The sequence below is a fragment of the Pristiophorus japonicus genome, chromosome 17 (assembly GCF_044704955.1).
Source record: "Pristiophorus japonicus isolate sPriJap1 chromosome 17, sPriJap1.hap1, whole genome shotgun sequence".
Classification (NCBI taxonomy): Eukaryota; Metazoa; Chordata; class Chondrichthyes; family Pristiophoridae; genus Pristiophorus; species Pristiophorus japonicus.
In genome coordinates, this window is record NC_091993.1 from 129139658 (window position 1) to 129157936 (window position 18279).

Sequence of the window (18279 nt, forward strand, 5' to 3'; positions counted from 1 at the left end):
CACTAATTCTATAGCCACCTCTTTCAAAACCCTGGGATGTAGGCCATCGGGTCCAGGGGATTTACTGGCTTACAGCCACATTAAGTTCTCCAGTACAATTTTAAAAATTACTACTAATTTCTTTCAGTTCTTCATTCTCGCTAGACCCTTGCTTCTCCCACTACTTCCGGGAGGTTTTTTGTGTCTTATTCTGTGAAGACAAACACAAAGTATTTGCTTAATTTCTCTGCCATTTCCTCATTCCCCCATTATAATTTCTCCTGTCTCAGCCTGCAAGGGACCCACATTTACTTTAGCTAATCTTTTCCTTTTTAACATCCCTGTAGATGCTTTTGTGTCTCTCGTCAGTTTACTGTCATATTCTAGTTTCCCTTTCTTTATCAATTTCTTGTTTCTCCTTTGCTGAATTCTAAAATACTTCTAATCCTCAGGCTTACTGCTCATATTGGCAATGTTACAAGCCTCTTCCTTTGATCCAATACTATCTTTAACTTCTCTTGTTAGCCACGGTTGGATCACTTTTCCTGTTTGGATTTTTGTGCCTTAAAGGAATGTATATTTGTTGTAAATTATATATTAATTCTTTAAATGCTACCCATTGCTTGTGTACCATCATATCTTTTGATGTAGTTTCCCAATCTACCGTAGTCACCTTGCCCCTCATACCCACGTAGTTTGCTTTCTTTAGATTTAAGATCCTAGTTTCGGATTTAACTAAACCACTTTCACACTTAATATAAAACCCTATCATATTATGGTCACTCTTCCTTAAGGGCCCCTTTACTACAGGGTTATTAATTAACCCTTTCTCATTATACAATACTAGATCTAAAACAGCCTGTTCCCTAGTTGGTTCCTCAACATACTGATCTAGAAAACCATCTTGTATATAATATTTTGCTGCCCGTGTCCTAACTCGCACCAAGTCCCACTCACCCATCACCCCCTGTGCTCACTGACCTCGTGTCCTAACTCGCACCAAGTCCCACTCACCCATCACCCCCTGTGCTCGCTGCCCCGTGTCCTAACTCGCACCGAGTCCCGCTCACCCATCACCCCCTGTGCTCGCTGCCCCGTGTCCTAACTCGCACCAAGTCCCACTCACCCATCACCCTCTGTGCTCGCTGACCTACACTGGCTAACCAGTCTAACAACACTTCAATTTCAAAATCCTCATCCTTAGTTTCAAATCCCTCCATGGCCTCGCCCCTCCCTATCTCAGTAATCTCCTCCAGCCCCACAATCCCCCGAGATCTCTGCACTCCTCTAATTCTGCCCTCTTGAGCATCCCTGATTATAATCGCTCCACCATCGGTGGCCGTGCCTTCTGTTGCCTGGGCCCCAAGCTCTGGAACTCCCTCCCTAAACCTCTCCGCCTCTCTCTCCTCCTTTAAGATGCTTCTCAAAGCATACCTCTTTGACCAAGCTTTTGGTCACCTGCCCTAATATCTCCTTATGTGGCTCAGTGTCAATTTGCTTTTATTGATAACGCTCCTGTGAAGCGCCTTGGGACATTTTGCTATGTTAAAGGCGCTATATAAATGCAAGTTGTTGTTGTGTTTGTTGAGAGAGGGGAGACCATCAAAGGAGAGCAAAAATACTGCTGTTGTGTTACCCTACTTACTAACGTTGTACTGCCCCTGATTATAGACCACATCCCAAACTTGAACTCCTACCAGGAAATAAAATAATTGTTATTAACTTGTGCATAGGTCACACCTTTTACGTGCTTAAAAAGTGCAGCCTATATGTGAGTAATTACGGTCTGTGGATGTTCTGGCAGCGTCCAGTGACAGTACGCAAGAACACATTGGGCCACTGGCCATCTGCTCATTAATTACAGTGAGGGAAGTGAGGAAAACCACTTTAAACCCGTGTCTACTCTTGCACTCGATTATCATGTGGTGCCATCTGTTAGACTTACTCCAGTTAGTTTGCACTAGCCCAGACAATTCCCCCAAAACATTAATACAAGGGACTGAGGTTCAAATTTCCAAACACACTGGTTTTGTTTGCATTACTGGCGTATTATTTTAACACAGGCCTGCTTGACAGCACTAATCGCAACCCCCCCACACCCCCTCCCCGCTCTATAGTTCTCTTAAAAGGGATCAAACTGTAAGGGTGGGGAAATGTCATTTCGAAGTAATCCCCCAATGTACATTCACAAACTTTCTTTAACAAAAGGTTAATCTTCAGTTGCTAGACTGCTCCACATGGGCTGGGAGCAGGTCCCCAGAAGCTGTGGGGATGGGTAACAGTTTCAGAGTGTTTGACCCTGGGAAACGCATCTAGACATCATTGATCCTGAAGGGTGTATGGCTGCAGAATGGAGGGGTGCAGCCAATTTCAAGAACGCGTCCAACTTTCCATCTACACGGTGAAGTTTGACAATGAGAAAGATCTGGAAAATATCAGCCGTGATACCCGAGAGACAGAAATACACAAACTTGTAAAAATCAGCTGGATTATTTTAGGGAGTGCGGAAGGTATGAAAAGCTTTCGAGTAAGTGTTTAGGCTGCATCTGTCTGTCTCACACACTCTTTTCCTGCTGTCCCTCCCTCCCTCTCTCTCTCTCTGCCTGTCTCTCTTTCTTCCCCCATCTGTTAATTTCTCTCTCTGGCTCCCTGTCTCTCTCTCTCTGTCTCTCTCTCTGTCTGTCTTTCTCTCTCTTTCCTTTTGTGCTTCTCTTTCTCTACTGTTTCTCCCATTTTATCTACTCTGTTCCTCTCTATCTCTCTCTCTGTTTCTCAGTTTGTCTGTCTGTCTCTCTCTGTCTCTGTATTTCTGTCTCCCTCCCTCTCTCTCTGTCTCTCACTCTCTTTGTGTGTCTGTTTGTCTGTCTATCTCTCTCTTTCTCTCTGTTTCTCTGTTTCTCTCTTGTCTGTATCTGTCTGTCTCTCTTTCCGTCTCTCTCTCTCCATCTCTCTCTCTCCATCTCTCGCTCTCTCCGTCTCGCTCTCTCTCCGTCTCGCTCTCTCTCCGTCTCGCTCTGTCTCTCTCTCTCACTCCGTGCTCCACATTCCCCTTTTCATGCTCCGCAAAGATCAAATGGTTCTCAATAAACTATCACAAATTGAATTGATACTAAAGCAGTAAGCCTACAGAGCTGCACAAGTACAGCGTTAATACAGCGATCATCCGATCGACACCTGTTACCAATCACAGTCCATATGCGAGAGGATTGTGTCGAGTTTGAAGGCATGAGTTTGTGGAGCAGAATGTGATTTGCAGCCTGTGTGTTTCCTGTCTGCTGGATGATCTGTGCACAGCTTGCTGTGTTGCCCTCTGCTGCACAGACACAACACAAACTGGCCCATCCTTTTGCTGACACATCACTTTACCCACCAGGCCTTCGCTAACCCGACCCAACCACACGGGGGCTGCAGGGAGTGTGGGAACTGCCTCTCCACTCACTTTCTCATTTATATTCTCTCAAGAGTTAATCTGCACTGCAGTTCCTCATCATTTCCTGATTGTGCTGCTGTGCGTCTGAGTTGCACGGAATATCAGAGCACTCCTGATCATAGAGTCTTTCGGATGAGACGTTAAACTGAGGCCCCGACTGCCCTCTCAAGTAAAATATCCTATGGAACTATTCGAAGAAAAGCAGGGGAGTTATCCCTGGTGTCCTGGGGCCAATATTTATCCCTGAACCAACATCACTAAAACGGATTATCTGGTCATTATCACATTGCTGTGTGTGAGAGCTTGCTGTGCGCAAATTGGCTGTTGCGTTTCCCACATTACAACAGTGACTACACTCCAAAAGTACTTCATTGGCTGTAAAGCACTTTAAGACGTCCGGTGGTTATGAAACATAAGATTATAAGAAATAGGAGCAGGAGTAGGCCATTTGGCCCCTCGAGCATGTTCAGCCATTTAATCATGGCTGATCTGATCTTGGGCTCAGCTCCACTTCCCCGCCCGCTCCCCATAACCCTCGACTCTCTCATCGTTCCAGTCTTTCTTTCTTTCACTCTCACTGTGTTTTCAGGCGTTGTCCCTGTCACTGGGTGCGCGGTGAGTGCCTTGCATGGCTTAACGGGAGCTTTCACTCACACACTCACACTCACACAGACTCACACTCTCACACTCACACTCACACTCACATTCACACACACTCACACACACTCACACTCTCACACTCTCAAACTCTCACACTCTCACACGCTCACACACGCTCACACACGCACTCTCACACTCTCACACTCACACAGACTCACACTCTCACACGCTCACACACACACTCTCACACTCACACTCACACACTCACACTCACACTCACACGCTCACACACACACACACACTCTCACACTCACATTCACACACTCACACACTCACACTCACACACTCACACTCACGCTCACACACACTCTCACACACACTCTCTCACGCACACTCTCTCACACTCTCTCACACAGACACTCATCATCATCATAGGCAGTCCTTCGGAATCGAGGAAGACTTGCTTCCACTCTTAGAATGAGTCCTTAGGTGGCTGAACAGTCCAATATGAGAGCCACAGTCCCTGTCACAGGTGGGACAGACAGTCGTTGAGAGTAAGGGTGGATGGGACTGGTTTGCCGCACGCTCCTTCCGCTGCCTGCGTTTGTCTTTTGCATGCTCTCGGCGATAAGACTCGAGGTGCTCAGCACCCTCCCGGATGCACTTCCTTCACTTAGGGCGGTCTTTAGCCAGGGACGCCCAAGTGTCTGTGGGGATATTGCACTTTATCACGGAGGCTTTGAGGGTGTCCTTGTAACGTTTCCTCTGCCCACCTTTGGCTCGTTTGCCGTGAAGAAGTTCCGAGTAGGCGCTTGCTTTGGGAGTCTCGTGTCTGGCATGCAGACAATGTGGCCTACCCAGCGGAGCTGATCAAATGTAGTCAGTGCTTCAATGCTGGGGATGTTGGCCTGGTCGAGGACACTAACGTTGGTGCATCTGTCCTCTCAGGGGATTTGTAGGGTCTTTCGGAGGCACCATTGGTGGTATTTCTCCAGCGACTTGAGGTGTCTACTGTACATGGTCCATGTCTCTGAGCCATACAGGAGGGCGGGTATTACTACAGCCCTGTAGACCATGAGCTTGGTGGTAGATTTGAGGGCCTGATCTTCGAACACTCTTTTCCTCATACACACATACACACACACACACCATACTCTCACACTCACACACACACACACACACACTCTCACATACACAAACTCACACACTCACACACAGACACACTCACTCGCGCAAATATGCACACACACATACACATGCACACACTTGTCCGTGTGGTTGATAATGAAGAAGAAAGCTGTGAGCTGCAGGAAGATATCAATGTACTGGTCAGTTGGGCAGAATTGTGGCAAATGGAATTCAATCTGGAAAAGTGTGAGGTAATGCATTTGGGGAGGACTAACAAGGAAAGGGAATACACATTAAATGGTCGGACACTGAGAAGTGTAGAGGAACAGAGGGACCTTGGAGTGCAGGTCCACAGATCCCTGAAGGTAGCAGGCCAGGTAGATAAGGTGGTTAAGAAGGCATACGGAATACTTGTCTTTATTAGCCAAGGAATAGAATACAAGAGCAGGGAGGTTATGCTTGAACTGTATAAAACATTGGTTAGGCCAAAGCTGGAGTACTGCGTGCAGTTCTGGTCACCACATTACGGGAAGGATCTGATTGCACTGGAGAGGGTACAGAGGAGACTTACGAGGATGTTGCCGGGACTGGAGAATCTAAGCTATGAGGAAAGATTGGATAGGCTGGATTTGTTTTTATTGGAACAGAGGAGGCTGAGGGGAGACTTCATTGAGTTGTATAAAATTGTGAGGGGCCTGGATAGAGTGGATAGGATGGGCCTATTTCCCTTAGCAGAGGGGTCAACAACCAGGGGGCATAAATTTAAAGTAATTGGTCGGAGGTTTAGAGGGGATTTGAGGGGAAATGTCTTCACCCAGAGGGTGGTGGGGGTCTGGAACTCACTGCCTGAAAGGGTGGTAGAGGCAGAAACCCTCACCACATTTAAAAAGTACCTGGATGTGCGCTTGAAGTGTCGTAACCTGCAGGGCTACGGACCGAGAGCTGGAAAGTGGGATTAGGCTGGATGGCTCTTTGTCGTACGGCGCAGACACGATGGGCCGAATGGCCTCCTTCCGTGTTGTAAATGTCTCTGATTCTATGACACTCAGCACACAGGCGCATGTACGCACTCAAACTTACACACACACACGCACACGCACACGCACACGCACACGCACACGCACACATACACAGTCACTCACACATATACACAATCACACTCACACACATACTCACACACACACACAGACTACACGCGCACACATTCAGTGTGTGAATGTGTGCGTGTGAATATTTGAGTCTGAGTGTGTGTGTGATTGTGCCTCTGTGTGTGTGTGTGTGAGTGTGCGTGTGTGTCGAAGCACTGACCACACTCGATCAGCTCCGCTGGGCAGGCCACATTGTCCACATGCCTGACACAAGACTCCCAAAGCAAGCGCTCTACTCGGAACTCCTACACGGCAAGCGAGCCCCAGGTGGGCAGAGGAAACATTTCAAGAACACCCTCAAAGCCTCCCTGATAAAGTGCAACATCCCCACTGACACCTGGGAGTCCCTGGCCAAAGACCACCCTAAGTGGAGGAAGTGCATCTGGGAGGGCGCTGAGCACCTTGAGTCTCATCGCCGAGAGCATGCAGAAAGCAAGCGCAGGCAGCGGAAGGAGTGTGCGGCAAACCGGACTCCCCACCCACCCTTTCCCTCAATGTCAGTCTGTCCCACCTGTTACAGAGACTGTAATTCCCATATTGGACTGTACAGTCACCTGAGAACTTACTTTTAGAGTGGAAGCAAGTCTTCCTCGATTCCGAGGGACTGCCTATGATGATGATCATGAGTGCATGTGAGTAAGTGTGTGTGTGTGTGTATGTGTGTGTGAGTGTGTCTGTGTGTTTGAGACTATGTGTATGTGTGTGTGTGTGTGTCAGTATGTCTGTGTGTGTGTGTGTGTGAGAGCATGTGTGAGTGTCAATGTGTCTGTGTGTGAGTATGAGAGTGTGTGTAAGTGTGTGAGTGTGTGGGTGTGTGTGAGTGTGAGTCTGTGTGTGAGAGTGTGTGTGTGGGTGTGTATGTGAGTGGGTGAGTGTGTGTGAGTGTGTGTGCGTGTTTGAATGTGTGTCTGTGTGTGTGAGTGAGTGTGTGTCTGTGTGTTTGCGTATGTGTCTGTGTGTGAGAGTGTGTGAGAGTGTGTGTGAGTGTGTGAGTGAGTATGTGTCTGTGTGAGTGTGTGTCTGTATGTGTCTGTGTGTGAGAGTGTGTGTGAGTGTGTGAGCGAGTATGTGTCTGTGTGAGTGTGTGTCTGTATGTGTCTGTGTGTGAGAGTGTGTGAGTGAGTGAGTGTGTGTCTGTGAGTGTGTGTGTGTATGTGTCTGTGTGTGAGAGTGTGTGTGAGTGTGTGAGTGAGTGAGTGTGTGTCTGTGAGTGTGTGTCTGTATGTGTCTGTGTGTGAGAGTGTGTGTGAGTGTGTGAGTGAGTGAGTGAGTGTAATTAGTGAGGCAGTGTTGGGCTGTGATGCCCTCTAATCCCACAGACGGCTGACACTTGATGCTTGGGCTCAGACTCGAGGACTGGGCGATGTATATGAGGGTGATGTGTGCTCGGGGAATTGTGTTTCAGCAGGAGCTGAGTTTAGTGCTGGCTGTGAGTCGATGAATGATAAACCCAGGCAGTTCTCTGGTCTCAGCCTGATTTGCGAGTCCAGCGCGCTGTGGGTGAGAGTCACGGCCAGCACACGGCAGCTCACCCAGGAGGGGGCGGAACAACATCTGACTGTCCTGCGGCACCTGGCAGGGATCGCCGCCAACTGGGAGCCAAAGGGGAATCAACAGTTGGAGTGAGATCACAGAGAGGTTTAGCAGTGGGGCAGTAACTGGCTGGGCACCAGGCGTTACAGAGGGGGCGGGGGGCCTTTGATTAGATGAAGTGCAGCCATGGACAGATGTCCTTTTCCCTGTCGAGGGTCACTGCGTCTCCTGGGCAATAGATCTTCTTCTCAGCCAGTCCCTTGGGGTCGAGGATGACTTACTTCCAGACTGATGCGTTCTCAGTCCAATGCAGGATCTACAGTCTCTTGTCACAGGTGGGGCAGATGGCGGTTGGAGGGATGTGTAGGTTACCGTGCGCTCCTTTCGCTGTTTGTACTTGGCTTCCGCGTGCCCCTGGCGAAGAAACTCGAGGTGTTCGGCGCCTTCCCGGATGTTCCTCCTCCGCATTGAGTGGTCGTGGGCCCGGGACTCCCAGGAGTCGGTGGGGATGTTACATTTTTTAAGGAGGCTTTGAGGGTGTCCTTGAAGCATTTTCTCTGCCCACCTGCGACTCACTTGCTGTATCGGAGCTTGGAGTAGAGTGCTTGTTTCGGGAGTCTAGTATCATCCATGCGGACAATGTAATCCATCCATTGGAGCTGATGGAGTGTGGTCAGTGCTTCAATTCTGGGGATGTTGGTCTGGGCGAGAACATTGATGTTGGTGCAGTTGGTCAGTTCACCAACAGCAATGTGGAGGCAGGGCTGGATGACAAAAGTTTCACTGAGCGCAGCTAGGTCAATAAACCCTTCCAAAACCTACTCACCGTGACCATCAGTGCCCGCTCCCACACCCACACAGTCTGACCCGTGACCATCAGTAGCCCCCCTCCCTCACACCCACACAGTCTGACCCGTGACCATCAGTGCCCCACCTCCCTCACACCCACACAGTCTGACCCGTGACCATCAGTGCCCCCTCCCTCACACCCACACAGTCTGACCCGTGACCATCAGTGCCCCACCTCCCTCACACCCACACAGTCTGACCCGTGACCATCAGTGCCCCCCTCCCTCACACCCACACAGTCTGACCCGTGACCATCAGTGCCCCCCTCCCTCACACCCACACAGTCTGACCCGTGACCATCAGTGCCCGCTCCCACATACCCACACAGTCTGACCCGTGACCATCAGTGCCCGTTCCCACACCCACACAGTCTGACCCGTGACCATCAGTAGCCCCCCTCCCTCACACCCACACAGTCTGACCCGTGACCATCAGTGCCCCCCTCCCTCACACCCACACAGTCTGACCCGTGACCATCAGTGCCCGCTCCCACATACCCACACAGTCTGACCCGTGACCATCAGTGCCCCCCTCCCTCACACCCACACAGTCTGACCCATGACCATCAGTGCCCCCCTCCCTCACACCCACACAGTCTGACCCGTGACCATCAGTGCCCGCTCCCGCATACCCACACAGTCTGACCCGTGACCATCAGTGCCCCCTCCCTCACACCCACAGTCTGACCCTTGACCATCAGGGCCCCCTCCCTCACACCCACACAGTCTGACCCGTGACCATCAGGGCCCCCTCCCTCACACCCACACAGTCTGATGGAGTCTTCAATTCTCTGTCTTTGCCTTGTGGGAAGACTTGGGTTGGTGCAGCTCCGTGTAACACCATCAGGTCCTTTGCCCCATACCCCGCAATGCTGCTCCCCGCGACAACTCCTCCCGTCTACTGCGATACAATGGCGGATCTTCCTGTCGTCACAGCCCTCGCAGGCACGCATTCAACCCGATCCACACTGCCGGCAGGAGGAGACCTCTCACAAAGGGGCAGAAGTCACGCCGAAGGTGATCACGGTAATGTATGCGCCTGTGAGCACGCTCACGAGTTTGTAGAGTTGTTGAGTTGGGTGGGGCTTAGCCAGTCACGTGATGTTCACAAGACTCAATAAAACCCCAGCCAGTTGGATTCGGGGGATCCACGATGGGGCAGGTGGTTGTCAGCCTGGTGGATGAACTGGCAATGTGTAGTGTGATTGTTAAACCTTTGCTAATAAACCAATCGTTGTTAATAGCAATGTGTTGCTATGGATTCTTAAGCAAAGAATCCATGGAGCAAATACATTACAATCCCCAAACCGGTCTTTGACAAGGAATTGGCACAAGGTGTAGGGCCACGCGAATGTGGGGGAATAACACCGGATCCCAACTTCAGCTTTATGAGCAAAGCTCCTGCTCTCTAAACCTGTTCATTCCATCACCAACTCAACTCACTGTAACCAACGTAGTCCCTGGAGATCGTTGGCCGAATTCACCGCCCGTTGCATGTCCGTGCACCTGGACCAGTGCAAGCTCTGGCTATCCGGCCAGGATAAGCCTCACAAAGTCGCATGGCCCTCTCAATGATGGCCCAAGCTGTACACTTTAATACGATTACAAAGTTCCTGCATATCTCAGGCAAACACCCCAAAACGTGGCCGGGAAATTCGGAGCGTCCGGTTTGGGGGTGGCAGCCCTCGCAGGGGCGGGACTTCCTGCGCCCGGTGCACAAGTCCCGCCCTGTGACCTACATTGGGGTCACCGCCTGAGAGGAAGTGGATCACAATGTCCGACGTGCTGCTCGGGGGCGACTATGGGACGCTAAATGTGAGCAGCCTGGAGCGCTACGTAATCTCCGCGCGTAACGTTGACGTATTCCATGGGCCCTCCGCTCCCGGCTGCGAGCTGTGCCAGGCTCCTGATGGGCCCCCACTGGTCCACCGCAGCCTGGCACCGACATAGGCACAGAGCGCCCGGCTGCACCATCGCCGCTTGGACCCCGGGAAATCGACACAGGACGGCCCGACCGGTTAGTCGCCGAAAAGACAAATGGCGGCACGCACCTGAAGACCAGAGTGCGGCCCGATTCGCCATCCGCGAGGCTGGCAATGACATCACCCGTGGCGGTCTCACAGGGCCGATGACATCACCCGCGGCGGCCTCGCGGGGCGATGACATCACCCGCGGCGGTCTCACAGGGCGATGACATCACCCGCGGCGGTCTCGCGGGGCGATGACATCACCCGCGGCGGCCTCGCGGGGCGATGACATCACCCGCGGCGGTCCCACGGGGCCGATGACATCACCCGCGGCGGTCTCACGGGGCGATGACATCACCCGTGGCGGTCTCGCGGGGCGATGACATCACCCGCGGCGGTCTCACGGGGCCGATGACATCACCCGCGGCGGCCTCACGGGGCGATGACATCACCCGTGGCGGTCTCACGGGGCGATGACATCACCCGCGGCGGTCTCACGGGGCGATGACATCACCCGCGGCGGCCTCACGGGGCGATGACATCACCCGCGGCGGCCTCACAGGGCGATGACATCACCCGCGGCGGTCTCACAGGGCGATGACATCACCCGCGGCGGCCTCACAGGGCGATGACATCACCCGCGGCGGTCTCACAGGGCGATGACATCACCCGCGGCGGCCTCACGGGGCGCTGCCGGGTTTCTGACACCGTGCGGAAAGGGGTCGGTTGCCGCGTACGGCGATGACATAATCACCGGAGGCGTAGCCCCGGGGGGCTACCAGCGGGGGCGAGGCGCTGACGGTTTTGTGAATCATTTGATGGGAACCAGTAGCGCCCCTCCCAAACCGCACCCCCCCCCATTAACACCCCCCCGGAGGCGCACGCGGTCAATTCCGGCCCCAGAATGTCCCGTGAAATGGGTGGGGGTCGGGGTCGAGACGCCTAATTTCCCGCCTGGTCTCGACACTGAGTCACCGAGAGGTGAACCCCCCGACAAGATCCACCAACTAGCGAGAAAGCTGCAGAGGGGGCCAATTATTATTTTTCCGAAGCGGGGTAGCCGGAGATGGGGAATATTTGCACCACCAGTGTGAGGTACGCTTCACGCAGACAGTGTGGCGATGGTTGAGAGTGTAGGGAGGGGCTCTGTGTGTTCTTGTGCTTTTCAGTCCACTCATCAAGAATGTACTGAAAGTAGGTTGCTAAAGTTTGTCGAGCGACGCTCACCTGATAGCTCGAGTTAAGTGCTCCTCCATATCCGAGTCCCGTAATCACATTCTTCACTAAGGTCGGACTTCTGAAAGAAGAGAAACTTTTTCAGCAAAGGGGGCACTTCGACGTCAACTAATCTGTAAAAGTGCAACGATTTACTCGAGCGATTGGTCCGTGGATTATTTTAGCCGACCTGTTGTGATGTGTCCCGCCTCCACTTGCCAAGTACCCTTATACATTATTACACTGTGTGTACGGCCATTGGGCCCACCGCTCCGTGCCGGGGTTTATGCTCCACACCAGCCCCCTCCCACCCCTCTCCATCTCCCCCCATCACCATATCCTTCTATTCCTTTCTCCCCCATGTGTTTATCCAACTTCCCCTTAAATACATCGATACTATTCACCTCAACCCCTCCCTGTGGCAGCGAGTTCCACATTCTCACCGCTCTCTGGGTAAAGAGGTTTCTCTGGATTCCCGACTGTATTTATTAGTGACTGTCTTGTGTTGATGTCCCCCTAAATCTGGTCTCCCCCCACAAGTGGAGACATCATTGCAGTGCGGGACCCCCCCCACCATATCGGGGCGATTCTCTGGCCCAGACCCCTCACACTGCGGAGAAATAGCAAGCCACAAGTTGGTGTTTTGGGATAGCGAGGTGTGCGATAGGACTCCTGGTCACCATTCCTGGCCCAGCTCGGAGCGCTGAGCTCTGGAGAGAGCAGATGCTGGGAGATTCCTTCAGGGAAAGACCGATGATCACGCTTGGAACTTCTCAAGGTCATTTTATTATTTTCACAGATACAAAACCCGTCCTATTCTCAGATGCAGCTGGAATGGGTTAGAAGTCGAGGAAGACATGGAAACAAGTATTACACTTTCGCACCCCTCAAAGTCTCCCCCCCCCCCCCCAAACCCTCGGAAAGCGGGGCGCGCTGTGAGTATCTGAAGGAGAAACGAGCGACAGATTTGGGGCTGTTACAGGATCTAACAGGAGACGGGGAGACGGGAAGTGGGGTCAAGCATTGCCCTTGTCCTGCTCAGTCCTGTCGGAGTGCTCACTTGGGCTCGGACACTGAGTTTGGACGGAGAACCTCGACCTGAAACGGAAGGTGGAAATCAGGTTGGAGGTTTCTTCGGGCGGTAATGGGGGCGGGCAGTAGATGTTTCGCCGGCAAATGGTTTGCGACGGCAGCCGACAAATTCGGTTGCTGAGCCCTGAGAGTGGAGCAGGGCGCTAGGGGAAACGTTCCACACCTCCCGCAGGGCGCTGGGCCAGGTGAGCGACTGAATATCCCGAGCTACAGAACCGGCCTCGGAGCGCCCTGAGAGAGACAAAAAAACATTCTCCATAAATTATTTCCCCCGAATACAGGTGAATCGCAAAAATAAATCAGCGAAATATTAAATTAACTTACCTGTTTCAATCGTTCCTTCCCGTAGCGCCCCGGGGACAGCGCTGCACGCCAGCATTGTCTGGCGGAGTCACTCGGGTGCCGCTACAGCCGAATATCGAAACGCTGTCGATAGCAGGGGCGGTGCTCCCGGGCGATCCTGGTCAGCGACCCTGGTACCGACACACTGAACGTGCCGAGCGACCCGAATAGTGTCCCCTGTTCCCACCCTTTCCAGTGGCGCTAACAACCAAAATTCTACCCCCTTTATCTTTCCATTTCAATGTGCCAGTGCTGACGGACTGTGCAATCCCAGTGTTTCTTGTCTTTTTTTTATCTCGGCCTCGAGTGTATTATCCTGACCCCGACCTCGGTCTGTCTCACTCGGGCCGTGGAGGGCACCAGTCCACCTTCACACTATCGGGCCCTCGGACTGACGGGATGAGATGTATCTCGGAAAGAATGCACGCGTGCCGGTGAGGTGGGGAGGCAGAAGATTTCGGCCAAGCCTTACCCGGTCATCTTTGGTGGTCTTCGCTTTTGGTATTCTAGTTCGTCCACCGTCCAAACCGCCCCTTTCACATTCTCTACTCGCACAAAGCACTTGTGGAGACTGAGGTTGTGGCGCACAGCATTCTGTAAGAGAGAAGGACGGGCGTAGAGGTGAGACACACGGTGAGAGACGTGACCATCGGTCGCAGGAAACAGTGCCCAGTTACTGAGCAGCGAGTCACCACCAGATCACAGGATTGGGGTGGGAGGTGTTCAGCCCATGATCCACACCTTCCTGATCTGCAACCCAACTGTCTCCCCATTACAGAATCCAGCTCCTCTCCCGTGCGCCCATTGTGCTGGACTGCACCATTCCCGCTGTTCCTCACCTTCTGTGTAAAGAAATAGGGGGCACATTTGGACGCATCGCACCCTTTTATTGGGGCAGAGAAAGGGAACATCGACAGTACAGCACTCCCTCAGTACTGCCCCTCCAACAGTGCACCGCTCCCTCAGTACTGCCCCTCCAACAGTGCACCGCTCCCTCAGTACTGCCCCTCCAACAGTGCAGCGCTCCCTTAGTACTGCCCCTCCGACAGTGCGGGACCTGGGGGTACTTGTTCATGAAACACAAAAGGATAGTATGCAGGTACAGCATGTGATCAGGAAGGCCAATGGAATCTTGGCCTATATTGCAAAGGGGATGGAGTATAAAAGCAGGGAAGTCCTATACAGGGTATTGGTGAGGCCACACCTGGAATACTGCGTGCAGTTTTGGTTTCCATATTTACAAAAGGATATACTTGCTTTGGAGGCAGTTCAGAGAAACATAGAAACATAGAAACATAGAAACTAGGTGCAGGAGTAGGCCATTCGGCCCTTCTAGCCTGCACCGCCATTCAATGAGTTCATGGCTGAACATGCAACTTCAGTACCCCATTCCTGCTTTCTCGCCATACCCCTTGATCCCCCTAGTAGTAAGGACTTCATCTAACTCCTTTTTGAATATATTTAGTGAATTAGCCTCAACAACTTTCTGTGGTAGAAAATTCCACAGGTTCACCACTCTCTGGGTGAAGAAGTTTCTCCTCATCTCGGTCCTAAATGGCTTACCCCTTATCCTTAGACTGTGACCCCTGGTTGTGGACTTCCCCAACATTGGGAACATTCTTCCTGCATCTAACCTATCTAACCCCGTCAGAATTTTAAACGTTTCTATGAGGTCCCCTCTCATTCTTCTGAACTCCAGTGAATACAAGCCCAGTTGATCCAGTCTTTCTTGATGGGTCAGTCCCGCCATCCCGGGAATCAGTCTGGTGAACCTTTGCTGCATTCCCTCAATAGCAAGAATGTCCTTCCTCAGGTTAGGAGACCAAAACTGTACACAATACTTCAGGTGTGGCCTCACCAAGGCCCTGTACAACTGTAGTAACACCTCCCTGCCCCTGTACTCAAATCCCCTCGCTATGAAGGCCAACATGCCATTTGCTTTCTTAACCGCCTGCTGTACCTGCATGCCAACCTTCAATGACTGATGTACCATGACACCCAGGTCTCTTTGCACCTCCCCTTTTCCTAATCTGTCACCATTCAGATAATAGTCTGTCTCTCTGTTGATTACGGGGATGAGTGGGTTGACTTATGAGGAAAGGTTGAGTAGGTTGGGCCTCTACTCATTGGAATTCAGAAGAATGAGAGGTGATCTTATCGAAACGTATAAGATTATGAGGGGGCTTGACAAGGTGGATGCAGAGAGGATGCTCCCACTGATGGGGGAGACTAGAACTAGGGGGCATGATCTTATAATAAGGGGCCACCCATTTAAAACAGAGATGAGGAGAAATTTCTTCTCTCAGAGGGTTGTAAATCTGTGGAATTCACTGCCTCAGAGAGCTGTGGAGGCTGGGACATTGAATAAATTTAGGACAGAAATAGACAGTTTCTTAAACGATAAGGGGATAAGGGGTTATGGGGAGTGGACAGGGAAGTGGAGCTGAGTCCATGATCAGATCAGCCATGATCTTATTGAATGGCGGAGCAGGCTCGATGGGCCGAATGGCCGACTCCTGCTTCTATTTCTTATGTTCTTATGTTCCACTGAGAGCAGCTTCTGATTTCTAGATTGATTTGTTTCTTAAACTGAATTCAAATCTCAAACTACTGTGCTGAAAATTCACATTCTGCAGGATTATTAGTCCAGGCATCTGGGTTCTTATTCCAATAACATAAACACTACATTGCCTACACAATAGTGACTAGATGACGGCAGGTTGCGAGCCTGCAGATGGTGTGAAGGAAAAGAAAGACTTGCATTTCTATAGCGCCTTTCACGACCACCAGTCGTCTCAAAACGCTTTACAGCCAATGAAGTACGTTCCAAGCGACATTTATTTCTTGCTTCCCTCCCTAGTTACTTGTTGTCATTCTTTTGAAAAGGCTTCGTGTAAAAGCTATCCTAAATTAAATCTGCTTCCTCGGTGACGGGCCTTAACACAATTGCAGCTCTGAGACGTGGAACCATTCTCTTTGGGGTTTTTTCTCTTTTGGCAAAGTAATCTGTGCAAAGTAATTTGCCTCACGCCAAACCCACAACGTGTAGAAATCTGCATGAAATTGTAAAGGGAGAATTGAAGGGCTCGGGTAAGAAAAATTGATTAGTGTTATGATGTGGGATAACTGGATGTGAGTGAATACCCCAGTTTTACTGACATTGAAAAATATCGCTTCTATTCAGTGGCTCAGCTCGTTTTTACACAACATTTCAACAATAGCACTGCCTGTCAGTCGGGCCTCATTGTCTACGATTTAATTTTTATCGATGACACTACAGATAAGCTGTTAAAGTATTTATTTAAAACGTGACCAGTTTTCCGCATGCTAATTCATTCTGAGGAATATTGAAGGGCGCTTTGAAAATGCGAGAGATGATTTTCAGCGATGGGTGTGTGTGTGTGTGGCCCTCACTCACCCACAGTCTCGCCCTTTCATGACTCAGACCCAGCAATCGAACTCCAGCCACACACCGTCCAAGCCAGACTGTGAGCATAACCAGTCGGCACCTCAAAGCACTGGGGAAGTACCACCAACGCTGCCTCTGCACGATCCTGTAAATCCATTGGCAGGATAGGTGTACCAACATCAGTGTTGTCGCTCAGGCCAACATCCCCAGCATTATCCACACTCGATCAGCTCTGGTGGATGGGCCACATTGTCCACATGCTCGATACTAGTCTCCTGAAACAAGCACTCTACTCCGAGCTCCGTCACGGCAAGTGAATCCAAGGTGGGCAGAGAATAAACTTCAAGGACACTCTCAAAGCCTCCTTGAAAAAATGTAACATCCCCACCAACTCCTGGGAATCCCGGGCCCAAGACCGCTCAAAGTGGAGGAGAAGCATCCGAGAAGGCGCCAAACACCTCGAGTCTCTTCACTGGGAGCACGCGGAAGCCAAATACAAACAGCGGAAGGAGCGTACAACAACCCAAGCCCCCCACCCACCCGTCCCTCCAACCACCGTCTATCCCACCCGTGACAGAGACTGTAGGTCCCACATTGGACTCATCAGTCACCTGAGAACTCGTGCTAGTGTGGAAGCAAGTCATCCTCGACTCCGAGGGACTGTCTATGAAGAAGAAGGGTCTCCAGGAACAGGAGAGAGTCATGAGTCTGTGACTCGAGCTCCCAAGGTCCTCCACACCTCTGTCAGAGTCCCCTGCCTCCCTCTCTGAGTCAGAAGGTTGTGAGTTCAAATCCCACTCCAGGAACTTGAGCACAAATAAATCTAGGCTGACACTCCAGTGCAGTACTGAGGGAGCGCCGCACTGTCAGAGGGGCAGTACTGAGGGAGCGCCGCACTGTCGGAGGGGTAGTACTGAGGGAGCGCCGCACTGTCAGAGGGGCAGTACTGAGGGAGCGCCGCACTGTCGGAGGGGCAGTACTGAGGGAGCGCCGCACTGTCGGAGGGGTAGTACTGAGGGAGCGCCGCACTGTCGGAGGGGCAGTACTGAGGGAGCGCCGCACTGTCGGAGGGGTAGTACTGAGGGAGCGCCGCACTGTCGGAGGGGCAGTACTGAGGGAGCACTGCACTGTCGGAGGGGCAGTACTGAGGGAGCGCTGCACTGTCGGAGGAGCAGTACTGAGGGAGCGCTGCACTGTTGGAGGGGCAGTACTGAGGGAGTGCCGCACTGTCGGAGGGGCAGTACTGAGGGAGCGCCGCACTGTCAGAGGGGCAGTACTGAGGGAGTGCTGCACTGTCGGAGGGGCAGTACTGAGGGAGCGCCGCACTGTCGGAGGGGCAGTACTGAGGGAGTGCCGCACTGTCGGAGGGGCAGTACTGAGGGAGTGCCGCACTGTCAGAGAGACAGTACTGAGGGAGTGCTGCACTGTCGGAGGGGCAGTACTGAGGGAGTGCTGCATTGTCGGAGGTACCAGTTTTCAGATGAGACATTAAACCTAGTCTGCCCTCTCAGATGGTGCTATTGGAAGAAGAGCAGGGGAGTTCTCCCCGGTGTCCTGGGGCCAATATTTATCCCTCAACCAACATCAC

The 18279-nt window shown here is 51.8% G+C and overlaps 1 protein-coding gene across 1 annotated transcript in view; it reads right to left on the minus strand.

Moving 5' to 3' along the window:
- The window catches only part of foxp4 (forkhead box P4), a 434368-nt gene that overhangs the window by 6097 nt on the left and 409992 nt on the right, over nucleotides 1–18279 (minus strand). Inside the window, exons 16-17 of the mRNA XM_070859285.1 lie at nucleotides 13755–13876; nucleotides 11861–11930 (exon numbers count right to left, since the gene is read on the minus strand). Of these exons, the coding sequence (XP_070715386.1) occupies nucleotides 11861–11930; nucleotides 13755–13876 (192 nt within the window). The remainder of the gene's footprint in view (nucleotides 1–11860; nucleotides 11931–13754; nucleotides 13877–18279) is intronic.